Source organism: Carex rostrata, chromosome 3, assembly GCF_964058835.1.
Source record: "Carex rostrata chromosome 3, lpCarRost1.2, whole genome shotgun sequence".
Lineage (NCBI taxonomy): Eukaryota > Viridiplantae > Streptophyta > Magnoliopsida > Poales > Cyperaceae > Carex > Carex rostrata.
The window spans coordinates 10043913-10071825 of NC_135920.1; the positions used below are offsets into that span (position 1 = coordinate 10043913).

At 36.6% G+C, this 27913-nt stretch overlaps 3 protein-coding genes across 4 annotated transcripts; 2 read left to right on the plus strand and 1 right to left on the minus strand.

Annotated features, from left to right (window-relative positions):
• The first annotated feature begins 9854 nt into the window (after positions 1-9854).
• Positions 9855-17809, plus strand: LOC144551958 (MADS-box transcription factor 56-like). Of its 2 annotated transcripts, none has more exons than XM_078300069.1 (8): positions 9855-9981; positions 10642-10815; positions 10994-11075; positions 11896-11957; positions 12062-12161; positions 13273-13314; positions 13416-13508; positions 17093-17809. In XM_078300069.1, the coding sequence occupies exons 1-8, from the start codon at positions 9914-9916 to the stop codon at positions 17624-17626; spliced, it is 1155 nt and encodes a 384-aa protein (XP_078156195.1). In that variant the 5' UTR covers positions 9855-9913; the 3' UTR covers positions 17627-17809. The 2 variants fall into 2 exon arrangements, with proteins under 2 accessions (XP_078156195.1, XP_078156196.1); XM_078300070.1 differs by having other exon boundaries at positions 13416-13484.
• A 1827-nt stretch (positions 17810-19636) lies between these two features.
• On the plus strand, positions 19637-22006 carry PRPL11 (plastid ribosomal protein l11). The gene is made up of 4 exons (XM_078299334.1): positions 19637-19904; positions 20649-20821; positions 21123-21186; positions 21661-22006. Exons 1-4 carry the CDS (start codon positions 19721-19723, stop codon positions 21867-21869), a joined length of 630 nt encoding a protein of 209 aa, XP_078155460.1. The 5' UTR covers positions 19637-19720; the 3' UTR covers positions 21870-22006.
• A 1964-nt stretch (positions 22007-23970) lies between these two features.
• LOC144551386 (Molybdenum cofactor sulfurase family protein) lies at positions 23971-27606 on the minus strand. The gene is made up of 8 exons (XM_078299329.1): positions 27408-27606; positions 26617-26766; positions 26056-26232; positions 25497-25585; positions 25321-25385; positions 25119-25221; positions 24789-24899; positions 23971-24275 (listed from the first exon to the last, which is right to left on the minus strand). Exons 1-8 carry the CDS (start codon positions 27559-27561, stop codon positions 24147-24149), a joined length of 978 nt encoding a protein of 325 aa, XP_078155455.1. The 5' UTR covers positions 27562-27606; the 3' UTR covers positions 23971-24146.
• Positions 27607-27913: the final 307 nt, after the last annotated feature.

A 27913-nucleotide genomic window follows, 5' to 3' on the forward strand; every position in this document is an offset into this window, starting at 1 on the left:
TCACTCCATGGCAAATTGGGCTCGTACCACCTATACCTCTTTTACTGGTACAATCATAGTTCAAAAAATCGGAATCGGAATCGGAATCGGAATCGGATTTTTAACCGCCTAGTTAGAATCGGATAAATCGGCCGGAATCGGAAGAATCGAATCGGTAAATCAGGTTTTTTTGGCAAAAGCCTTGTTTTGTAACCAAAAAGTAGGAAAAAAATGATAAAAATAATTTATAAAAAAACTATGTTAATTAAGATAATATTACACTCATATAATCCACTAATTATTTAATGTATTACACAAAATAAACACTAGTCATGCTACTGCTGAGGGCCTTTCACTAAAAAAAATATATACATATTAAGTTCTAAATAATAAAAACATCAAGGGCCGATTTTAAAAAATGTCAAATATCAGACACCCTTCTCCTCCTGTGCGTCTTTGGTGTTCTTCTCCCCCTTCTCACCATGGTTCGAAAAATCAAGCTCAAATGGCGCGTCTTCGGTGCCTTCTCCCCCTTTCGGGCTGCCTTCTCCTCCTGCGCGCCTTCTCCCCCTTTCGGGCTGCCTTCTTCTTCTTTGAATCAGCACAGAGGTTGATTCAAATGGCGCGATTTTCTCTAAATCAACACAGAGGTTAGTCAAATTGAATTTTTTTTTGCTTTAAATCATTTGAATCGGTGTAAATCGGATGGAAAATCGGCCGATTCTGTCACTGTTCATCCGATTTTTTCAAAAAAAATCGCACAAACTTGAGAATCGGGCAAAAATCGGCTCGGTCCAGTCCGATTCCGAGTTGAATCGGCCGATTTTTTGAACTATGGGTACAATACCGGCGCAGGTATTGCAAGACAACAGGGATTGCACAAGGACGACCAGCAGAGCCAAAAACCCAACGGTATGGCTCGAAAAGTCTTCTCGTCTGCAATCACTGAGAAAGCTTATGCAAAAGCATTTAGTGAAGGTAGGTGCTTCAGATGTTTATCCAAGGGGCACAAGAAGGCTCAATGTAGGGAACCCATCAGATGTTTTCAATGCAATGCCCTGGGTCATAACTCTGGTAGGTGCAAAGGCAGAGCAGAGAAGCCTATAAAAAAGGGAGTTCCATTTACATCAAGAAATACAACAGCAGAACACACTTACGCACAAGTGGTTCGACAACCTGAAAAGCTAAAGAGCACAACAAACACACCACCAGAACAAACTGACCAGCCGGCAATGGAACCTTTCTGGGACGAAAGGCCTGAGGAAATCAATATCTTCATGCCAAACCGAGCAGCCCTCAGGCCTCAGAATGACTATCTTCACACCACTGGCATGATTGTCATGGTAGAGGGGCAGGCAACTCCTGATTTACCTGGATTAATCTCACGCCATTTTGCTCGAGAGTTCGGCTGGAACTGGCAAGATTATGAAGTGCACTCTGCCAACCCCCAAGAAGATGCACCCTTTACAATGATCTGTCCAGGTGAGAATTTACTTAGAAGCATTGTTTGGAATAGTCCATACCAGATCAGACAAGGGGTACAAATTGGGGTTATTGGATGGGGAATAGACTATAACACTGCTTACGACCCACCACCTTTCCAAGCTTGGATAAGGTTGCAAGGGTTACCATACCAGTCTTGGAACAGTGCGGATATTCAGAAAGTTACGGCAGGGCTGGGAAGAGTCACAGCCATCATACCCCATGGTAGAATGGCGGGGCACTTTCACCATATCACGGTTAGGTTGGACTGTGAACATCCTAGAACCATTTCCAAATTTTCTAAGTACCATGAGGGTACTCGATCAAGAAGAATAAGGGTCATTCTATTACACTGGAGGGATTGGGCACAAGGGCCATATCCACTCATCCCGGGCGAATGGCCAATACACAACCCTTTTCCAGAACCAAATGCTAACCAACCACCATCAGTAACACCATCAAGCACAAATGACACTGGAGGAAACCATAGTGGTGATAGTAGTGGGGGCTCTAATAGTGTCCAGGGAGGGTACAAACAGGTCAAGAGAAACAAGAAGGGAGCTTGGCAACTTAAACAAAAGCTTAAGCAAGTTTGGGTAGCCAAAGCAATGGTAGGGAAGAAAGGAGATGCACGGAGGGCTACACAGGGAAAGCCACAAAAAACAGATGGTCTAACGGTAACTTGGCAGAATGGCTACATTCGGGTCTACTAAGGAGAAAGTACCTTAGCCTCTCTGCAAGTTCGGCCTGAAATCATCCCTATGATGGCAGCCCTACTCACTGCAGCATTAAATTGTTCGGTACGAGAAGCAGGCAAGAAGGGAAAACGTGCAGAGTTTAGAGGCAACCAAGGGGCAACGGTACAGATCCGTCAGTCCCAGCAAGGACACAAACAAAAAGACACTTTTACAAGTCAAAACCTACTGTGTGAAGGAACTGACAATGTCATAGGTACGGAGGACGAGGAAGACTATTTTGTTGCACTACAGTGCGATGAAATAGAGAATGAAGGATTAATCACAGAGTTACCAAAAAAAGTAAATCAGGGCCCAAATTATAAGCCTGAGGAGATGGAAAACAATGGGCCTTACAAATCTAATAATATATCAAATGGGGTACAAGTAAATACTGGGCTAGATGAGATGCCCAAGGAAAAGGAGAACGGGCCGAAGGCGGGTCCTATGGCGCAAGAAGGTAGTATAGCACAACCAACAAATGTTGTTGGGCCTCAAGCAACCGACACAGAAGGCCCAGAAACACAGCCGCATGCCAACATAAATGATCTGAGTAGCAGGCCGAAGAATGGGAAAGGGAGATCAGAACTTGGGCCCCTGAGCTCAGGAAATGAAATTCTCAGAACACCAACGAAAGTGCAGTCCCAACCCAAAAAACCAAGGAGGAGCCCAAGGCTAACGGGTCATATAGTCAAAACATACACCAAGTCGAGGAAGCCGAAGGGAAGCAACTTCAAATTGGATTTTGATACAAGAACAGAAGAGATAGATGCGGAACTGGCGATCAAAATTGTCAAAGAATCGGGAGCAAAATTGGAGCAACATGTGGAGAACATGCTTCGTGAGGCAGGCAAGAAAGAGGAAGACAAAGAGGCAGGCAAGAATGAAGGAGCAGTACCAATAGGAACGGCGGAACTGGTACTGATTCAGGTGCAGCACGAAGGTGCTCCAATGGTCTAAGATGTTAGACACCATTCAAAATTCAATACTGCACACTGCAGTGAAAGGGAGGGCTCTAAGAAGGGGTATGTATAATATATGTAAGAGATGTATTTTGGGAATGTTAGGAGTTGATGTAGGTAATATCAACGGTGGAAGAATTCTGTTTTGGGGCAACTGTGCAATTCACATGCAAGTTGTTAGTTGTTTTATTCTAGTTGTTAGGTTACAGGAAAAGAGAATACTAACTCTTCTTGAGAAGAAGAAGGGCAATTTTGGGCAAGTTTATGTTGTTCTCTTTGTACCAAATGAGTAACAATGCAACTAGAATTTTTAAGTTTTTTTCTTGGAATGTCAGAGGACTTAATGATAGGAATAAGAGATCATTGGTAAAAGAAGTAATAAAGAAGGCAGCACCCAACCTGGTGTGTCTACAGGAAACAAAATGGGATGCAGAGAATGCACTATATGTGAGGCAAACATTGGGAAATAAATTGAATGAATATGAGATATTACTGGCAGAAGGCACAGCAGGAGGGTTAATAATCGCATGGGATAGCGGTTTGCTGACAAAGATAGATAAGAAACAAGGGAACTACTGCCTCACAATTGACTTCATGATCAATCTTGACTCATCGGTTATGAGTTTCATAGGGTTATATGGACCTTCCACTCAGTCTGACAAGCCCTTATTCTTTAGAGAATTGAAGCAACATAAACCAACCTTGGATCTGCCATGGATGGTGGCAGGTGACTTTAATGTGACACTCAACATGGAAGATAGGTCAAATACGGATTACCCGACTCAACACATGAACCGGTTCAGAGCTGTGATTAATGAAGTGGGATTGACAGACATCAGTTTGCAGGGACGAAACTATACATGGTCAAGAGGAAGGGATAATCCTACCTTTGCGAGATTAGACAGATTCATGCTCAATTCACAATGGACTGCACTATTCCCCAATACAACACAGATAGCAATAGCAAGTGAAATATCTGACCACTGTCCGATCCAATGCTCATGCCAGACTAGATTCCCTACACCAAATACTTTCCGAATGGAGAATACATGGCTGAAATTGAGGGAATTCAACCAGTTGGTAATAGAGAGTTGGCAAACAAATGAAGTGGCGCAAAATCCAGAGCAATTGCAGTTCAAGATAGCAAAACTAACCAAGGTCATCACCTCATGGAAGGAGTTCAATGCAAGAACCAACTGTCAAAAGAAATTGTGTCTTGATTGTTTGCAATGGTTAGCGGTGCAGGCAGAGCAGAGGGAGTTGAATGAGGTAGAAAAAATTCTAAAACAGTTACTCAAAGAGCGACACCAGCAAATGGTAGTGGTAGAGGAAGAGAAATGGATGCAAAGAGCCAAGCAAAATTGGGTGCAACAAGGAGATCAGAATAGCCGCTTTTTCCACCAAATGGCAACAGTGAGAAAAAGAAAAAATTACATTAATACTATAGCAAATGAAGGAGTGCAGGTAGTAGATCACCACCAAAAAGCTAAAGTGCTTTTCAAACACTTTGTGCGACTAGTGGGAACACAACAACAACACAACACCAGCTTCCAATACTCAACGTTGTATGATGATCAGTCGGACATTCCGACATCAAACCTAACTCAGGAGGTTTTGATAGAGGAACTCAGTGGAATCATTAATCACCTACCAAACAACAAAGCGCCGGGTCCGGACGGCTTCACAGCCGAGTTTCTCAAAAAACACAAGCATATCATTCTGCCGGACCTACTAAATGTGTATAACAGCATATTATTGGGTCAACAGTCAACTCTTTGGCCTCTGAATGACTCATATATTACACTAATTCCAAAGAAAGAATGTCCACAAGAGCCAGGGGACTACAGGCCTATAAGTTTGATTAACTTATTTCAGAAGATTTTTTCCAAGTTATTGGCAGATAGAATTGCACCGATCCTTGACCAATTAGTCGCACCGAGCCAAACAGGATTTGTTAAGGGAAGACATATCACAGATGGCTTTCTATATGCTCAAGAACTGGTCACTTTGGCTGCAAAACAGAGGCAAAAGGTCGGACTGTTCAAGGCGGATATCTATAAGGCTTTCGACACTCTCTCTTGGACTTTTTTGGAAGATGTTCTAAAAGCAAGAGGTTTCTCACAGCAATTCATACAGTGTGTAATGGGTTCAGTATTACAGGGATCATCAAGGGTACTACTTAACTCAATCAAAGGGAAGAAGATTAACCTGAAGAGAGGGGTTCGACAAGGAGACCCATTGTCGCCAAGCCTGTTCATTTTGGCAATGGACTTTCTAGCGAGATGGACAGAAAGACTAGTACAATTGGAACTCTTTAAAGTGCCATTTCAAGGATGCAAACCTTGCTTGTTATTTGCAGACGACACATTATTCCTTTTACAACCAGAAAATCAGCAACTTCGGTTTCTCAAACTAATTTTGCACATATTTGGAGACTTATCGGGCCTAAGGGTGAATGTACAAAAGTCTGAATTTATGGTTACATCAGCTGAACACACGGAGGTGCAAGCATTGGCAACAATAATTGGATGTAAAGCAGCACAATTCCCGATTATGTACCTGGGTCTACCACTGTCGGATAAAATATTGAGAAAGGCGCATTATATGCCAATTATACAAAAAATCACAAAAAGGTTAACTAGATGGAAAGCAAACCTATTATCCATAGGGGGAAGGGTCACTCTCATCAATGCGGTGCTAACGGCAATGCCGGTTTACATGATGCAAGTCTTCTTATTGCCTAAATGGGTAATTAATAAGATTGATATGGTACGGAGGAAATTCCTTTGGCATGGTCATAAAGGGGAGATTCAATCGGGAAGGTACGTGAGTTTAGTATCTTGGGAGTTGGTCACAAAAACTAAAGAACAGGAAGGCCTAGGAGTAAGAGATCTACATACAATGAATAAGTCACTCATGGGGAAGATGATATGGAAATGGTTCCAAACACATGCACCACCTTGGATACAAATGATACAGCTGCAACAGATAAATGTTAGAGGGAAACACAGAACAGAACAAGGCTATGGGCGTCCATAGGTCAGATGGTGCCTTTCTTTCAATTTTCGGTACAATTCATCCTGGGAGATGGGGCAACAATTAGGTTCTGGACAGACCAATGGATGGGGGGGCCTTTAAATATCAGGTATCCGGAACTGTATAAACATACTCAACAGAATGAGGCGACGGTACAACAAATCAACAGTAATGGAGAATGGACGCTGGACATAGTGTCGACACTGTCGGAAGAAGCAACACTAGAGAATGAGGCTCTAATCGCGGAACTACATATGCAGACCATAAGAAATGGATACAAGGATGAAATTCAATGGAAATGGACGGCACAGGGGCTGTATACTGCAGGATCATGCTACAAGGCAATGAGACAAGGACCATTTGTATCGGCTAAAGTGAATAAGATATGGGAAATTAAGGCACCAGGAAGGGTCATGGTCTTCACCTGGATTATGTTGCAAAATAAAATTCTGACACAAGACAATCTAATGGTGAGGGGATGGAACTTGCCAAACATGTGCTACATGTGTAGAGCGGCGGCGGAAACGTGCGATCACCTATTCTATCGGTGTTGGTTCACAAGACAGGTCATGACACAACTGGTTGATACATGGGAAGATTTGAAGGCACACAGAGAGTTCCTGTACCAGCATTATACGGATAACATACTACGACCGGGGAACAAGCTCTTGAGGCAAGCCCAAATAACAACCTGCTTCGTCGTATGGCGAGAGCGATGTAAACGAATTTTTGCTGATGAAACAAAAACATATATTGGACTGGCGGCAGAGATCAAACAAGAGTGCAGAAGTTGGTTCATGACAAAATTGGGAGACAGAGATTAGAATAAATAAATTTATCAATAGCTCTTGGCTGATTTAGATATGTTTCTTGTTTAATCAATTACTCTTTGATTTTACTGCTTTCAAAAAACTACCTTACTTTGTAATTTTGACACCACTGGTGCCTGATTAATGAAATCTGAAGGCTCGACCTTCACATTTCTCTTCAAAAAAAAAAAATACCGGCGCAGGTAGCAGCAAGGACCAACATTCAGCAGGTTCTCAACCAGGAGGACTTCAGGCGTACCAGTCAACACTAGAAATCAATAACAAGGAGATCTACTGTTGAATCACATTTGCCTTAAGCAAGAATTACATTAGGAGTAATGTTTTTTCATAACTTAAATGATGCTTAATGTATTAAGATCAATTCACTCTTATGTAATAATTTATTACTACTAAAGTGGATTCAATACAATGATTTATAATATGTTAATTCTCGGTTGGCAATTTTATAAAGGGATCGATGAGGTTCGAGGTGAATGTGTGACATAACATGAAGAGCTTGAGCTTGTGGAAATAGTATTTTTTTTTTATGAGAATGTCATTTTATTTTAATTTGAGAACCTTGTAAAAGTTAGCGAACATCATTTTATACAGTAACTTTCAAAATAAGTTGATTCTAAAATTAAAAATATAAAAATAACGATGGATAATTTGGATAATATAAGAGGTAGTAGCTCTTTGGTTATATATATTTTTGACTTTATGAAGTCAAAATTTGTGTTGTAAATAATAGTATGTGTTGGTTGGACGAACATGGTACCACTAAGCGATTAATTAGTATGCAATCAATTAGTCAAAAATTTAGTTTTATGAAATTACTATTCAAAAAAAGTCTATATAAGACAAAAAAAGCATGTAACAGATTAATCAGACAAATTATCTGATTTGACAAACTAAATGACTCAATATATAACGGATCATGACCTAATACATGACTAGCTAGAAGGTCTACCGGTAATGTAATCACAAAAAAATAACTAAACAAAAATAATAAAAAATAATCGATCGATTAATCGGAAAAATCCGTAAACACACCTCTGTGCAATTTGTGGCAGTTTGACTACCACCACCGACTAAATGCTGATCAATCACCGTTTTGTCCCTTTTTTTACAACACTGATCAAAAGTCAAAACTACTCAACATATTATAGGAAACAAAAAAAGTGTAGCAAAAAAAAACTATTCGCTCTTTTTTGACTTTATGAAGTCAAAATTACTCGTCATTTTTTTTAATTAATATATGAAATAGAAAATAACCATATGAAATTGACACTGTCATATTAACTTAATCCGGTACCAATTTTCTCGTCCCTTTTTATAGGAAAGCGCTGGAGATAGCAATCAAGCTAGGGGTGTCAATGGGTACGATATGGATAGGGTTTTCATACTCATATTCACTAAAAATTAACTTTACAGATACTTTATATATATCTGTTAAGAATTTGCCTTATCCTACCCTATTTATACCGTTAAAATTAGTGGGTAACGAAATAGTAGTGGACGAATAACGAATAATACAAATATAATAGTTTTATTATTTTTACAAATAAATCATCAAAATTTATCATGTCATACATATGCAATCACAATTACTAATATAAAATTAAAATCTAAATATTTAATTAATTCTAAGTAATAGTTTTTTAATGAGCAAAAAAATCAAAATCACAAATATCTCTTCTAACAAATTCAATTCCTTAACTAAATAATAAAACATTCAAATAAAAAAGTAAAATTTTTAGCATAATATTCTTTTTATGATATAATTATTTTATATAATTATCCGTTACCTAACGGACACGAAATAACATTTACCCGTACCCATACCCGTTTATCTAACGAAAAAAATTATTACCCATAACCATACCCAATCAATTAACGAAAAAAAATTCTTACCCATACCCATCTTATGGAATACGATACGGGTAAGGTAAACGGGTGTCATTGACTGTTGGGGTTCAGACGTGGAAGCACTCAAGGAGTGATTTCATCGAACACCTTGCAGGCATACACCAATACTTGACCAAATAGATAAATATGAAAGTCAAATAAGAAGCCAACACAAACAATCAATCAATCACAAGAAAATGAAATAGAGACACAAAATTTTACGTGAAAACCCTTTCGGAAAAAAACTACGGGAGCACACGGCGCAACTTCACTAGATCAAAGAATTTTTACAAATACAAGAAGATAATCAAGCTATTAACACGTACTCTAATACTCTCTTACTATTTCATATACTAATCTATAAAATTTTCAAGTGTATAGATGAATTTGAATTAAGAGAGAAAAACCCTAAAATGAGCTTAGAGAAGAGAAAGAACTCAAGGCTTAAACTCTTTTTCTCTCTCTGTCTCCTTTTAATTCCAATCGGAATTTGACTAATTCCGTGAAACTCAAAATGGGCCGGGCCCAAAAATAATTTCGGCTTCACATTCACCCTAAATCAAGCCATTCCGTTTTAGAAACAAAATTTATTTCGGAAGGCCGAACTGGAGCCACAGCGTTAATTAGGGGTGTTCACAGCGTTAATTAGGGGTGTTCAAATGGTCCGGTTTATTTGGTTTTTAACCGAACCAAAAAATTTCGATTTAAATAGTTCAGTTTTTCGGTTTAAATGAATCGGTTCGGTTCAATTTTTGATTTATTTCGGTTTTGTTTAATTGATTCGGTTTAGAACTTCTTAAAACCAACTGAACTCGTTGTTATAAAGTTATAATACAAATGCAGAACGGTCCGGCGGTCCCCACTCAATCTCTGAACCGAACCCCTCTCCCCACTCTTCTTGCTCCTCCCCCAAGTCGCCAACCATCGCTCTCCAATCACCACTCTACTTTTCTTTTTTTTTGTAAAAATCACACCACAGTCACACTCACCCTCTCCCTGCTAAATGTTTTCCTCACTATTGTTTTTTTCTTTCTCTCTCCTGACTCTCCATTTCTCCTGCTTGCTCGCTAGGTACCATTTTATGCTCTCTTTTTTTTTAAATTCTAATTTTGTGTAGATCAGAGGGTTTGCTTTGAATTTGACGGGTTTTTAAATTTGATTGTTTAAAGAGAGAGATCAAAACAGTTTACGCTTGACCTTTTGAAATTCTCAAGAAATTTAGATACTTTTTTCTTCTCATGCCTTATTTCGGTTCAACTGAATAAACCGAAATTTAGTTCGATTTGTTCGGTTCGGTCTTGATCGGTTGATAGATTTAAACGGTTCAGTTCGGTCTATTTTTAAAAACCGAAAAAAGTTTGATTAACTATTTTAGTTCGGTTTCAACCGAACCGACCGTTTGAACACCACCCCCCCGTTAATAATAATCGCCGAGTGTGGGGACTACTTTAGCATATTTAAATTCCCTGCCTATTTTAATTTACGGATGCAAACCATATTTAAATTCCCCAGTTTCCTATTTACGGATGCAAAACCATTCTTTTCTACTTATGGCGTTGACCAATAAGGAAAAGCCAATAATATTGGTTCTAACCCTCCATAATTGCACGTCTCTCGCATCAAATCCTCTCCTATTTCTCCATTTATCTCTTGCCCCATACATGGCAAAACAGACAGAAGGGAAGGAAAGGGAACAATATCATCTTCTATTGTATATTATATTATGGTTAGGGGAAAGACGAAGACGATTCTAATAGAGAACTCAACGGACCGTCAGGTGACCTTCTCAAAGCGAAAAAGTGGAGTGCTCAAAAAAGCTAGGGAGCTCGCTGAATTGTGTGCGACTGAAGTTGTGGCCATTATTTACTCTGAGAGGGGAAAACTTTCTCAATACTCCAGCAAAAGGTACGTAATTATATTCCGTGTTTTGGTTTGAATATATATATTGGTAGGGGTGAAAACACAGCAGATAATGGTTATTCTCCAACAAGAGAGTGTGCACGAATATTGATCCATGATATATTCATTCTTCAAATCTATATAATTAAGTATCATTTTCTTTCTTTTATTGCATTTCTAGCAGCATCCAGGAGATAATTCAGCGTTATAGATCATTGAAAAAAGAAAATCTCAACAACAATCCGGCACAAGAGGACATATTGCAGGTATGGAATTTTTGTTCGAATCAAACGGTTATAAATGTGCCGAATCTGGTACCCAGTACTCACTTCACAGAGAAGGTGATATTAGTATATATTGTAGGCTTAAAGCAAGCTTTTTGTTAAATTATAAAATTAAATCAATTGCTACTTTCTCCATAAGGAGAAGAGTGGCATACATCAGACAGAGCATCCTTCTTTCTTCTTTATAAGTTTCTAAATGTATTGGCCATAGAGTGAGGATTGTAACAAAAACCGGCACCAACATCAATATCTGCATGGCGACTTAGGAAGTAGGAATGTCATGTAAGGTTTTAAGAGTGTACAAATGAATCTCTCATAGCCAGAACAACTTTCGAAATAATGGTTACAATCAAAATTAATAGTGTATCCCAGTTAGGATAAATTTCTACATTGTAAATACATTAAATTGATGAACTCTTTAAAAGTATATGAAAAATCAATTATAAAATAAAAAGAGCATCATCAACTTCCCCATGATATGGAGAAGCTGAACTTTGTTAGAAAAATTTTAAAGCTTTTTTCTTTCGGCTTTGGTGTTACAGTTGCTAAACTTGTTACTTTATGTCAATATTTATGTGCATTTTCATTCTTTTAGTTTTACATAGCTATGTGTCATTTAAGTGCATTGTTCCTCCTAGAAGATACCATAAAGTAGATGTCATGTCTGATTCTGCAACTTAATTATTGCTTTGTCTGGATTCATAGAATTTGAGTTTCAGTCAGCTTGTTAAGGCACATACACTTTCATTTATAATTTCAAGTTCTTGCATAGATAATTTAAACTTCCATTTGATTTATGCAGCGTCTTAAGGAAGAAACTGAAAATTTGAGTCAGAAGATTGAGACATGGCAAAAAACAAAAAGGTATGCATATCCGGTTTCTTTTTTACTATGTTTGCTTATTCTATTATTTTTTTTTTAAGTTGCATGTAACTTGGGAGTACAAATTGTTGTACAAATTGTTGTAGTAAGCTTTCAGGAGAAAACCTAGATGGATTGCAAGTACATGAAACCCATGAACTCGAAACTGAGATGGTGGAGGGCTTGCGCAGCATCAGACTAGCAAAAGTGAGTGTTGCATGATGCAGTTTATTTTGTAAATGAATGACAACATAGAACTACTTATAATATCAGGTCATGCATTGGAAAACTGAACTTCCATTTTTATCCAAAATTCTTGGAGCATATGATCACCCGTTGGATTTGTTTTAATTCAACAAAGCCCCTATTGTCGGGCCTATATGCAAGATGCAATATTTTTTATTATTTATATTCCAAAACTAAGCTCCCACTCTCAAAATTATGCCTGAACTTTACATTATAAACCTTTTAGCTGGGTAGCTTAATTCTAGCATGAAATATCAAATAAATAATTGTACATAAGATGACTTTTATGTTTAGGGCTGTCAATGAACTCTTTTATCCGTTTATCCAACCCGTATTATATTTGATAAGGTGGTTATGGATAAGAAATATTTTTTCGTTAATTTAACGGATATGAGTATGGGTAAGAAAATTAATTTGTACTCATTATTTTATATATAGGATAATTGATATATATAAAATTATACATGATAAATTTTGTACATGTACGTATAACTATGTTTTTTTATTACACTTAGATTGATTTATACAGTGTTTTATATAATGTTTTACTTGGTTATTTATGATAAAATTGATTTTTATAATATTTTATATAGTTTTTGATTAGTAATATGAAAAAAAATATTTGTGCAATATTTTATATCATTTTACTTAATTAATAATTCATATTTTTAAAATAATAAGATATAAATTATAATTTTATATTTTATGATATTATATACATACATGATTTTCCAAATATTTCATGATTTCTGATATTTTTTAATTAAATTATATAAGTTATCAGTTTATTCAATAATTACCTACTATTTTGTTTCGTTATCCCATTATATTAATGGATAAGTATAGGATTTGGGTAAGACTAATTTTATACGGATATAGAGATGATAATGCTTTGACCCGATCCATACCATATCCATTGACACCCCTGTTTATGTTTGGTGGGCAGATGCAAATTGGAAGAGTTCATCTCTCGTTAGTTTTAAGTGCTCACTATTTATTTTTAAATACCATTAGATAAATTATTTTATATATTATTAAGTTTTTTTCTTTGTTTTTGTTATTTAAAATCTAGAGCAAACTAATAGAAGATGAAATAGCAAAGCTTCAAAAGGAGGTAATGTTTAGCTTTCATTTGTATTGTCTAATATTGAGGCAACTTAATTACTTCATTAAGAAATATTGAGATATATTTGTTTTGTTTTGTTTCTTAAACAGAACAGCGTGATGACCAAGGAGAGCCGAGAACTGCATGAAAAGATGAGAGCTTCTCGTATGACTGCAAAAGTAGGGTTGATCCCCCACACTGATGTAATTACAAAAAAATATATATAAATAATAATATACAGGCAGACAATTCTGCATTCAATCTTTCCGGTTAGTGTTGAAATACTGACCTTTTATAGTTCTCGACTTTCCTTTCCTGCACAACCCAATAAATTGGTACAAAGGATTAAAAAAGAAAAAAAGAAAAAAAAAAAGCAAAGAGAGACCCAAAAGAGATAAAATTGGTAAAGTAGCATAAAAAGAACAAAATCGAATAGCAAATATAAGCAAGTTAGTATGAATGAAAGCTGCATGCTACTCCTCTGATCAATCACTAGTCTATACTCTATAGTACTCCAATTTCACTGGGCTCCCTCCTTTCCTATGCTCCTAGCCTCCTGTCCAGAACATGATAAAGTGTGAGATAATCAGTGCAAGCAAAGTGCTCCCAAGGTTTTGGTACTTGTGCATCCTTCGAATGAAAGGTACTGAGTTATGTTCCCATATTACTTAATATGCACTAAGTAGCATGATGCCCGATCATGTCAGGTGGTAATTTCTGGCAGTTGACCTATATTAAAACTGTGACAATTAGAGAGTGATGAACCAAAACATAGACTTTTTTAACTTTTAGAGGAAGTGCTGATCGATCTCCAGAAGGTAGTAACAATTCACTTTGAATTATCAAATTCACCTAATAGAGAACTCCTATCTACCCGCCCTTATTCAGTTTTGTAGAAGTGAAGGTGGGGGACCTAAATGCACTTCTCTGACAGCCTCACCAGCAAAAGGCTTGTTACCAGTAACAACTGTACCTTCTTTTAGAACCTGTCCCTACTACAAACAACCCTTGACATTTCCAAAATCTAATGAAAATCAGTGACTAAATTAAAAAAGGTGGGATCCAAATCTTGCTTGATGTTTGCCTGCCATGATGCTCCTTCCAATGTTGGTCCTGCAAAGGATTCCTTGTATACTCTTTTCCTATTTGCAATCATATGAGGGCCTTTCCTTTAAGTAATCACTGTTGATAAACAGTGCCCTTCAACCACATTCATCAGCCACAGCCTCTCCGTCCATCTCAATTAGAATATCTGTGGATATAGTTGTTGCTGTACTGAATTGGTAATTTGGTACTATCATCCTGCCCCTGCATTGTTCTCCTTCGCCTAGCCTGATTAGCCAACTGATGGGGTGCGGTGAGTACCTCCTTTCTAGCATACCTTAGTTTGAGTTGATCCTCATCTTTTTGGTACTCAAGTATGCATTTTGCCATTGTTTCCAGTGCTTGCCAGCATGGAGTATCCTCAACATTGTTGTTAATCACCGCATTCACCAAAACCTTGCCGTCCGAGAAAATTATGTAATCTCCCCCTTATTGTACCTAAGTCTGTGTGTACCAAATTGCATCCAGTAACGCTAAAGCCTCTGCATGGAAAGGGTGTATTGCCGTGGTCTGCCTGCATTGTGTCTGTGCCAGCATTCCCTGCTCATTATACACCACTACTCCTATACCAGCAGCCTTGGATGTATCCCATGACTCATCGATCAACACCATTTTTGTAGTTGCTGGTATTCATATTGGCTGAGGCTGTTGGGTTGGAATTGTGCTCACTGGTACTGGTTCTTGCATTTGTAGCATTCTTGATTGGGCTATGATCCCCCCTGGTGTGCGCGCTCTTCTTCCCATTAAACAGTTCATTGCGTGCTTTCCATAAGCACCACAATAGGTTACAAAATATCACCGTGTGTTGGTCATCGAGCTACTAATCCGTAATTTGCAACAGTGCTGTTGTGAAATCAAGGAGTACCCAATTCGCTCGCAATGCTAATTTTGACACATACCATGTCACCCTTGAGATTGGGCAAGAAAACAGTAACACCTTGTTTGAATTGAGAGTAGAGGAAGGGAGGGAATGGAAAGAAAAGAAAACTTTCTATTGAATCGTATTTGGTTGATAAAATTATGTCGGAGGTGAAGAGTACAGGAGGTGAAAGGTTTAACCTTGTATCATTGTAATTAGTCGAATTAGTTTTCCTTCCAACTTGAGATGTAACGGATGGAAAAAAAAAATTATTGCAAATATTTTTAGAAAAAATAACACAAATTGCCAACCCTATATCTTATATATAAAATTCTCATACAAGTTTTTTGTCACAATCCTACAACAGCCACAAAATTTCTCATTTATTTTCTAAATTTTAATCAGCCAAATAAAAAATAAGATAGAAAGGAATGTTAAATTTATTTTTTCTCATTAATCATCCAAACACGAATAGATTAAATATGTTAATCTTCCTTTTTATTCTATTTCATTCCCTTCTATTCTTCACCTCCCCTTCCTCTACTCTCCATCCAAACAAGTTGTAAGTGCATAAGAAATTTGTTCTCTTGATTACATCATGCACATCGTGCTGTTATTGACACTATCCTCCTATGTAACTTCCTCATTATTGCTAGCCCATTATGAACTGCACGCCACAAGAAATGTCGAACTCGTGGCACCAGTCCTTTCCATGAATAGATTTTCTTCCATGCCCTTACCAGTTGATTGGATAAAGGTGTTGCATCTCTTCCTAGCCTCTGAGTAGCGCTCAACTGGTATTCTCAATAAAAGAGGCTGAGATTTTGAGGTAATGTCTAAGGAGAGAGAGGTTATGAAAGTATGGGCTAATTAAAGAAAAGTCCCCAGCCTACTATGCTTCAAATTCATGGCCACGTCCCATTTAGGCCTTAGCTAGAGAAATTGGTTCAAGTTACTTGACGACCTCTTACCAAAATGAGAGATGGACCAAGTTATGGAACTTTACTTTGATTGTTTGGTACTCATAATTTGCTCTCAAAGGCATTTATGAAGTGGTGTGAGAAAGAGAGCCAAGCCCACTTGAAGTCAATCCCACCAACTCCTTCCAGAGTTAATAAGGACCATCTCACGTGTGTGTATCCTCAGTGATATCTCATATTTTGTGTGACTGACGTGTCCGGTGCCTATTCGAAGATAGAGAGGGAGCGGTATTATTTGAACTTTGAGATTTGTGCAGAATGTATTTGAATGGTTGAGATATTCCAAAAAGTCACACAAAATATGAGATATCTCAGAGGATGCAAATCCCCATCCCACGAGGTATGCATATTTCTTCTGATATATATAGACTTATTTTGTGCTACTTGAATTTTGGTTCTGATATTATCCTATTTTTTATTGATGCAGCATATGCAACTATCTCTATGGGAACTTCTAAAGGAGTCCATACGTATCGCCTCTGTTACCTGAGATGCAATATATAAACGGACGACAAAATTAATTCCAGACGGTCCAAACTCAATCTGGTGCCTATAGAAACTATAGGGGATATGTTTTGAGTTTCGTGCAAAGTTAAAAGAACGATCCATATTTAATTATTGCACCTCAGGTATATGGGGGATCTCTGAATTCCTGCCATAGGGCCATACACCGAGTGTGGTCATTGGGTTTGGAGTGGGGTTCTGGGGGGAGCCATTGATGTTTTCATGCTAAAATAAATAGTTTTAGATTATCTTACATGATGTTTTATGCTAATATTGAAAATTTGCATACTTTATTTTACATGATGTTTTCTGCTAACATAACATCTCTACACAATTTCAGTTACTTCCACTAAACAAAGATACTGAAGGCTCAAATCTTGAGAAAAATTATGCCAATCGAGCACCTTGCGGATGTTTTGAAGTCCAAGGATTGGATGCCGCATCTAGATTTCAAACCTGCAACCTACCACACAAAGAGTATTGTATTTTGTCACTAAACCAAAGACTAATTCGATTCATTAATGACAACATTGATGCTAATCCGGCACATAACGAAGTAGATGACAACATAATAGCTACAATATCTAGGAAATCTACTGAAGCTAAAGCCTACCAGCTACAACTTCTTGAATCAGGATCGGGCTTTCAAAATAATAGTGTAACACAAGAAGAACATTGTCTTTTGCCACTAAATCCAAGGCCGGTTTTCCCAGCTCAATCACCTAACATATTAACTAATAATAACATTGATGGTAATACTCTGGCACCTATCAGATTAGATGACAACATAAATGCTAATCCGGTACCTGACAGGGTACACGTAGTGACCGACTTGAACCTTGGATTGCCTGGTCAAGGTGGAAATAAAATGTGAATGGGAAAATAAACCCCTGCTGGCCGGGTCTTAACATTGTGAAAGTTAAATCGGACAGTCCGGATCTAAACTCAAAATGATGTTTCCTTATTTATTTTATTTGTTACTTTGTCCATGAGTTAAATTTCTCAAGCGAGTGTTGTACTTGAATTCCTATGATTTTTAATTGAATACTTGTTCGTTTTATTATTTCGTTTTGCAATTAAATCTGAATTCCTTATGTATTTTATCTTTTTATTATTACCTAATTACATACTTTCTTCTACTATATGTCAAACAATTCACATACTATTGGCAGAACAATATATTGTTGAGTTCGTGCGAGTAATGACATGTAATTATTGTCACCAAGGTTAACGATTCTTGGTAGCGGTTCAAAGACATCATGAGGGTTCCTTGATAGGATAAAATAAATTATATTTAGACTAGGTGAAACATATGTTGGAACAAATTTAGAAATCCAATAATATTGGTGGGGTCTCTAGAATTATTTCAACCACAAAGGGGTATAAGGAAGCACGAAGCTTCAAAACTAAAACTTTAGTCTTGGTAATTTTAGGACTAATCATCTAATTAAAAAATCCTCATATTGTAAAACTGAAATACCCATATACTGTATGCGGCAATGAAAATATCATATACAGGAAACTGGGAATCATATATGCGATACCGCATGCGACTAACAGTGTCGTATGGGTATTGCAGAAAGTTAAAACTTATATCAATTTTTCTGATTAGGAAGGATAGAAAACCTGAATCTTAGAAGCTTTTTTTCCCATTATTTAACTCTAATTAATCACTAGCTAGTTTGATCACCAAAAACTCAACTAAAATACCGAATCAATCTAAAGTAGTGAATTGTTATACCTTAGTACACAAAACTATCTCTACGGATCGACACTCAATATGTGCTACACAGCATGATCATACGCTTGTAATCTAATCGTAAGTCTAATTAGGATTTATAAATTAAAAGTAGTTCTCATTTCAAATTATCAAGCTTTTTGGTACTGTTGCTGGAGATAGTGTAAGGACTCCTGGAGGATCTTATATTGTTATTAGATCTCTAACATTGTTATAGTCTGGACATTTTAAACTTGTAATTAACTAACCATTTACAAATTACGCCTAATTAAAAAATTTAGTTAATTAAGGAATTAAATTATGAAGACATTATTGATGGGTCAAAATCGGAGCTAATAATATTTATAACCCTAATTGTCTACTCTACAATCGATTTACAAGCACATAAATTATGCAGGGATGGTGTATTAAGATATCTAATCGCAAATCAAGTATAGGTTATCGGTTCTTTTAGGTTGGTTTGGTTGTTTTGTTGATTGATTAATTGGTTGTTTAGTTGTAGTGTTCAGTTACAACAATGAAGTAGTAGTTGATTAAGTGTTTAGAAAATGAAGCTTCTAAGGATTCAGACATTATATGATTCAAACTCGTTTAATCTAGATTCTGGATAACTTAGCAGTCGGCACACGGTTCTGTCACCTTCCACATGCTATTGTATAGACCTGTCAAACTGGGCCTTATTGAATTATCAAGGCTTGTTCACAACAAGCATGCTAGATTAAACTTGAGAAATTCATCAAATTTTTTTCTGTCATCATGTGTAATTAATTAATTATTAATTATGCTAACAATTTGTCCATAAATTTTCTTTTGAGATTTTTTAACTAAATTTTGAAATTTTATTATTAAAATTATAAAAGATAATCACTGTCAAAATCACCTTATATAATAAATGTTCATTCTAATGATTCCGAAAAGATAAAATTTCCCCGTTGTTACCTTCAACTTTTGCACCGACTGCTTTTCTGTAGGCGATCCAAAAATTTAGAATTTGCATCTGAAATGTAGAAATCTGGTCCAATTTTCTAAGACTCTATTATAAAAGGCCTCCTCTAATTAATTCTAGCCCAATAGGCCTGCTTAGGCCTGAAAAACTCTATTTATTGGTTTTCACCGATAATATACAAATACAAATACAAAATACAATGCTATCTTTCCAAACCGAAAGCAGCGCCTTTATCCGTTTATCCCTTTCCCCCTCTCTTTTCCCCTTCTTCCGGGGCAGCAGCCATGGCGACCTCGCTCTCCTTCTCTCACCTGCCTGTCAGAACCAAACTCCCCTCCTCTTCGTTCCTTCCTTCCATTTCTCCTTCCCGCTTCTCGCATTCTCTTCGTCGAGCTGTCGCCATCAGCTCCAAGTCCATGACTGTCAGGTCCATGGCGCCTCCTAAACCTAGCGACAAGCCCAAGAAAGGTACTAAACCTATCATTTTCTTCTCTGCTACTTATAGTGGGCAAAGTCTTACCTGATTCCTAGAACTTGGTCAAGTATTTTCTCAGCAAGCTAGGGTCAATCTATGTACGATATATGAAAAGGCTTAATCCCAAATTGGACCATTGCAAATTTACAATAAGGAAATCAAAATCTAAATGTTCCCAAAATCAACAAATTTCGAATATTTTACAATGAGACTTGATCTGGCATTTTGGGTCTGGTACATACTTCTGGACTTGCCAGTAGGTCAGGACAGACCAGACACATGTATTTGTTTGAAAAAAAATTATTCCAGCTGGATCTGAGCACAACTCAACCTTACACAACCCTATATGTTTCCTGACTACTGTAGTTACCTAGTTTGAGTAAAATATGAAGTGGTCCTTGAAATCTTGCGGAATTGCAACTCCGGTCCTTAAACATTGCTACATATTCAGGTCCAAGTTATTTCAGGGTTCCTACCTGTTCTTCGAATATTTCAGGGTTCTTACCTGATGCCACACATACTGCTTTTTGAATTTAACTAGTTAAGTACATTTCCATAGAAAGATTAAAAGGTGATGTAAGGACACCAAATGTTTAAGTAGAATTAGAAAATGTTATTTAAGTGACTAAATGGGCAATCATCTGATACTTGAGAGACCATTTATGTAACTTAGAAACAGTTAATTTTCTGTTCCTGTATACTTTGCTATAATTTTTTTTTTTTGTGTGTGATTGTAGTGACTGGCATAGTAAAATTGGCTTTGGAAGCTGGTAAGGCAACCCCTGCCCCTCCGGTGGGGCCTGCACTTGGTGCAATGGGAGTTAACATCATGTCATTTTGCAAGGAGTATAATGCTAGAACTGCTGATAAGCCTGGTTATATCATTCCTGTGGAGATTACAGTCTTTGATGTGGGTTTTATTTTAGTAATAGTTTTATTTCTCAATTATTTGTATGGTACTGTGGGGCATTTTGGTGGAGTCCCACAGCAAGGTACCATTCATTTTGTGCTTTGTACAGACAGAGAGATGCCCAACTAACTATGGATTATCAAACGAGCACCAAATAACCAAGACTAGTAAAAGGTTTATTACATTGTGGTCACTACAATATCAAATCTGATATAATTCGCAACTTTTCTAGTCTAAATTGTGCTGAACCAATATAAACATGTAAAGGGAATTATAAGAGTGCATTGCATAATATGAGCAGGATAGGAGCTTTACTTTCATCTTGAAGACCCCTCCTGCTTCTGTTTTGCTCCTAAAGGCAGCTGGTATGTTTCAGTCATATTTGCTTAATACTAATCCTACAACTACTGTAAATATACTGGTCACTCTGTTTTCAAGAACAAAATGTAAAAAATTTACATAAAATTTACATTGGATACTTCTACAGAAATTTTAGTTTCGATAGAAATTCAGCACTCAGCATATTTTCTGACAAACTATAACAATGGAAATGGGATTAGTGAAAGTTTTAAAACATATGAGATAAATGGGTAAAAAATCTGGTAAGAAATTCATTGAAACCTGAAGCGTTTGATTTATTTTATTTAATTTTAATAATGGTTTCACAATCAGTTATATTGAACCGGTCTCTACAATTCATCTATGTAACTGGTATGTAATTGCCAAGTTAAAGTAGTTTCCTGCATGTACTGGTACCAAGTAAGCCAATATGAACTCGATAGAGTAGCGTTTATTTTTCTTGCTTTTTAGCTAACTACACATAAAATTGGGCTATGCAGGCATAGAGAAAGGCGCAAAAGATCCAAAGAGAGAGAAGGTCGGTAAGGTGACAAAGGATCAGGTTCGTGCAATTGCAGAGGAAAAAATGCCAGACTTGAACTGCAAGAGCATTGAGTCTGCAATGCGAATGATTGCTGGTACTGCAGCAAATATGGGCATTGACATTGAGCCACCCATTCTTGAACCGAAACAGAAAGTCATTCTATAACTCGTGAATTGTTTGTATTCATGTGCAAGTTTTCCCTTTTTTTCCCGAGCAGCCAATTGTAGATTTCAAAAGAAATGTAGCGTACATGTGTTTGTCTTATTATTGTTGCCTTTGAGTTACAAAATCTGAGCCAAAACAAACTTTTTGTGTTTCTATTTCTCAAGTATTGGACAGGGTACATAATTGAACCAAGGCACCAAGAAACATAATGGCTGAAACTGGCATTTTACTAGCACATAGAGCAACCGTAATTAATCACCTGCTGTGGACTGTTAGAAGTTAGAACCAATAAGAATATCACAGTATTGTAATTAAAGGAACTGTGACTGATTTTCGGTCGGTTAGGCATGCTGTTATTTAACGGACGCGTCTTTTTTTCTATATGCTATGTCTGGGCATCTAAATGGGTGAGAGCAAAAGGATCGAACTTCCTAATCTTGCATCTCTTATAATTCTGGGTTGACCCTATTGTATGTAAGCAAGCACGAATTGCTGGTTGCTGTTTTGTAAAAATGGAAGATATATCAAAAGAAGAGGACACACAAACTAACTTTGGTGGGGGTTGGAACCAATGTTTTAATATTCGGTTCTTATTCGGTATTCGGAAAGCGATCGAATACCGAATATACAGTATGCGGCCGAATATTCGGATTTTCAAATGAAAATTCATAGACATTAACTCTAATAAACATAGATAAACATTACAAATAAATATAAATAAAACATAACACAAGTTAGAACAAGTTAACAACTCACAGTACAAATTACAGAACTTCAAATAAGCATAAATAAAACATAAGTTCAAACTTAAATAAATGAAATTATAACTTATTCGGTTCTTATTCAGATTCTTATTCTCTATTCGGTTCATATTCAGTTCTTATTCGGATTCTTATTCTCTATTCGGAAATATTCGGCCGAATAGATAATATGCGGAAAAATATATTCGGCCAAATATTCGAAACCGAATATTGGACCGAATACTCATTTCCTATTCAGTTTCCAACCGAATACGAATATTCGGCCGAATAGACCGAATATTAAAACACTGGTTGGAACTGCTCTAAAAAGGAATGAAAATTTGGAGTAAAATTGACGTAAATAGAATAACATTCAATTTCAAAATATAAAGGATAATATTGAAATAGGTAATCTTATTGCTCCTTTGGTGGTGGTGATTAACGAAACAAGTCAGATGTTTTTACAGTTATAAGTTATAACTGGGAAAATAAGTCATGTTAAATCCCCAGAACCAAAACATGTGTGGTGCATCACCATGTGCGGCTGCCTTGGATAGCGACCAGCCGACCACACTCCGGATCTAAACTAAAAAAATTGGGTTACTTTAGGAGATCCAAACTCAAGGAACAAGGATCCTCATTTCTATATGCTGAGTGTGCTGCGTATTGCCGCAAGTAAATAGCATTCTAGGATTTAGGGCGTGCTAATAATTAGTCTACGGTATTTCTGTTAGATTCGGATCGTCTATCATCTGTAAGATTCCAATTTATTTTGTATTTTCGTTCACAAATATAAATTATTTATATAGTTCATATCTAAAAAAATATGTAAGGATCGCAATTGAATTTGCCCATGGCAGATTGCCAGTGACTTACTTGAGATGATGTGTGATCAGGAGGCAAAAATTCCTTGAAGTAATAAAAAAAAAACCGAAAGGGGAGGTAGCATAATTAATTAGGAAAATATCGTAGAGTTGTTATACTCAAAGGTCGAGAGTTTGATTCTCCCTCACGAACCTTGGTAGCTACTACCAAATTTTCAAAAAAAAAAAAAAAAAAACGGTCCTCGTTAGTTATTACAGCATCTTATTCTTTGTACCTCTCAAATATTTGAACTTTCAACTAAAGAAACAAGTACAAAAGGGTTTCAGTTCATACAAATATGCATCCCAGCTGAAACGAGTGTATATTTTAGGAGGGACAAATAATGATTTGAAATTTCAAGACAGCTGTAGTCAGTAGTTGCAAAGTTTAATCTGAAATAGGTGAATTTTCATTTCGGCTTAAAAAATGTGCCTTGCAATTAAAAAAGAGTGCATTTTATGAAGTTTGGAATTTCGAAACGTAGCACTCTAACCCCAAATAAAATTTGAAGACCTGTTGAGTTTTCCATTGTTATAATACATGAACATTATTTATGTACACCAACATATAGCAACATTAAAAATGTAGCACTCGAGCACAGATGGTGAACAAACCAAATTGCCACAGAAAGGAAGATTCAATTTTATTCAAACCACTGAATATCTTATTAAATTCAAGCTGGCACATCAGCACAAGAAGCATACTCTCTTACAACATAAACGGGATCTCCTACCTTCACGAGCTTTCCATTCATGGTCCTTAGTAACGAATCTTGCCATACCATATTTTGACCAAAGTACACCTACAATGTAAAATTATTCATGAATTATCCATGATAACAAATACAATAATAATATCCAGTCTGAAAACCACTTTTAGTATAATATTTCCTTTCTGAACTTCCTAGGATATGCTGAATACTCGAGCATTTTAAAAGGTTTTCGGCTTTTCTCCATACTTCACTCCCTTTTAAACAAAAAAATGTGTTTGTATAGTACAAAAATCCTTTGTTATGAGCATAGCTGTTGGTATTAACAACAACTAGCACATTTAGGAGTTTGTTTCCAAAAGTAGACATGTTTACACCTAGAATATGTGATTGCTTCTCACCAAAAATTTCCTTTTCTATCACACTAACCATAATTTTGAAATATTACTAAAGTTATAAAATTCCAAAAATGATGAAATATGTTGCTACGTCTGAAATGGAGGCAATTTTTTTTGTTTGGACCGTGCTTGTGAAACTAGATACCTGTTTATCTAGACATTTTTTTAAAGAAAAAAGAAAGTTGAATTATTAAGGAGGCCATATTACCACTCCTTTTTGTTTGCACGCCGGGCGCAGCACATGATCCGACCGATATTTCATCATGGTTTCAGTGGGTTCAGTGCCAGCAATTCCATTTTCTTGATTAATCGTCGGTACCTTTACATTATATTAAAGAACTGTTTTTATACATATACATAAAAGTAGAAATCATATTGAATGCAAAAAATATTTAGTGATCATTATACTAACAAAATCCATTCAAATTGCAAGAAAAATTGCCACAAACTTTAAGCGCAGAAAATATCCCAGCATAAATTAACTAGAAAAGCAACTTAAATTACAAAAATAACATTGAAAAACGCAAAAGTAAATTACCTTACAACGGGAACATAACTTGACACCATTAAATGTTAAGTTGTTTATTTTTATTTCTTTCCACAAATCTTCTGCATATGGGTTGCACCCATCTACAAGTATACTGAAAGCATAAAGAAATTCATAATTTAGTGTTTTACTTATAAAAATAGGCAAATATTCTCCATGGTAAAGAATGGTGGGGGAATTTAATAATACTCACTTTGGTCTAAAACGATTGATGTTAATTGGCTCATGGAGAACTTCATTCAAAGCATTCAAAGAACCCTGAAAACAAAACCAAAGAATAAGAAAAAAAAAATGAACCTCAATCAAACCTCAATTGACCCTACTTTTAACTCAAAAACCTTAATCTCGTTCAACTTCCAAACAGATTACCTGGGACGCCACCAAGAAAGGATATCCATCAGCAAACAGGACCTTGTGCCCTTGTGCATATTTGACATCAACTGGTCTGATTTCTGAAGCTAAATTGAGAAAAAATAAGGGTCAAATTTTAAATGCAGTTTATCCAGTTAAATTTATTATAATTATAAACAAGTTCTGTGCCAATACCCTTTAAAAAACATTATTTTCATGAGTATTAGCTTAGTGTAACCCTTTTCCTGTGTTGAGATGTTTTCTGTTATTCAGTTTTGTAAAACTGGAGTTTTATGAGGTTTTGTATAACCAACGGGAACTAATATTCAGTGTCACTTTGTTTTTAGTAACAAACAGATCGGGTCCGGTGAATTAATAGTTGGTTACTTGCTAGCAACACAACCCAACTGGTAAACAAATTCCATTACAAGTAAACTACTAGACATGGCCAAAGATACTGTGGTAATGATACTGGCCAGTACAGCATCATCCTTTCATCAAAAATCCTACGGGCACTAGTGCAGCAATCAAAAAACAGAGGACAAGTGTACAAAAATACCAAACAGATACTACATACCGGTCCAGAAACGCACGAGGCGGCTAGGTTTTCCAAGATAACTAGAGAACCAATCAGCTGCTCCGACTCCTCCATCATGCGCTGGGCCTGACCACTCCCAAACAGACACCTCATCTGCCACTGCATACTCAGCAACTAGTGGGACCTTCAATGGGTCCATTCCCGGAGCCTTTATAACTACACAAGAAAATTGAACGTAATTGAAAAACAAAAAAAAAAATGCATTTATACTTCAAAAATCAGTTTGACATGACTTAAATGCAAAACCTCTGAGACAAGTACTTGGACAAAGTTTGGGGCTTGGGGCATTATCAGATTAACCAAGAAACAATTGTGCAGCTGTTTATTTAAGCCAAGTTGGGTTAAACTTAGATTGACAAACAATTACACAACTTATGGTCAATCGAGGCATAATAATCTCAACGGAGATGCACTGAAGACTGAACAACAGGAAGAATGGGTAAAAAAAAGTGATATTCCATTGTGTGACATAGTAGCTGACAGCTTTGCAATATATGCAGAAAAAAGTGATGAACAAGTATGATAAGATTACTATAATACCCATGTAAGAATCAACAGTAGGTTCCCAGCCTTCATCAAATGCACCATTCGGCATCTCAATTTCAACTAAAGCAAGTTTTGGTTCAACTCTTTGTGTATATGCTCTTCCTTTTGAGTTAACCACTAACCACTGCCGATCCCATCTAAATCCTGATTTGAGTATGAAGAATTAGTGCAACATATGAATTCAAAATTTTCTGCTTTGTCACCTTGTGCAGTCTGGCCCAGCAGGATAGCACAAAACAAAGCCAAACTAATTTCCTAAGTTTTGACTTTTACCTTTGTTTCTTTCTAAGTTGTTCAAGTGCAAATTGCACTCTTAAGATAAATTCAAGGCTAATTTGGGTTATGTTGAAACCAAACCAAGTTTTCTTGAGATTTTAGAATGCAATAAACCTATGCTATTTGGGGTGTTAGATCAGCTTATCCATGCTTATGATGGTTGTGTGCGGCCAAATATAATTTTGAGGGTTATTACACTGAGAACAATCAAAGCATTTTTGTGACCTAATCACAGAACTGACAGTTTAATTTATGCTATTTGAGGCAAAATTAAAGAATAATCCCGCATTGAGGAATAATTTGGGGTCAAACGTGAATAAAGTCACCATAACAGTTGATAGCATACAATCGATACCAGTTTACTGAGTTAACACGAAATAATGGTTGGTATTTTAATGACAGTTTACTGGTAAATCAGACACTTTGAGTTTGAGTTTCACTGCAGAGTAACATGAGAAAAGGTAGAAGGGAAAATAGATCCTCCGCCCAAAGAAAGGAAAAAAAAATACCAGTGGGAGAAACAGGGGCCTGAGAGAGAGAGATTCCCCGGCAGGATTTGATCGGGTAAACATAGATGCTTGACACGGCGGCCGCTGGTGCACCTCGGCCAGAAGCACCGCCAGCGGATAAGAGGGAGGAGAGAAAGGATTTTGCATTCTCCATTGCAAGGAAGATGATGGAGAGTAAAGACACACTTGAAAGCCAATTTTATTTTATTTTGGGTTTTGTCGTTTTAGGTGAAAGACTGACTAACACCTTGTTTGGATGGAGAGTAGAGGAAGGGAGGGAATGGAAAGGAATAATAGAATCCGTTACACTTGTTTGTCTTGTATCATTACAAGGGAGGAATATGGGATGGAATGGAAAGCAAATACTCAATTCTATATCTTACATATATAATTCTCATACGATATTTTTTTTTCAAACCTACAACAGTCACTGAATTTTTCATTAACCTCCTAAATTTTAATCAATCAAACAAGAAATAAAACAAAAAAGAAAGTTAAATTTATTT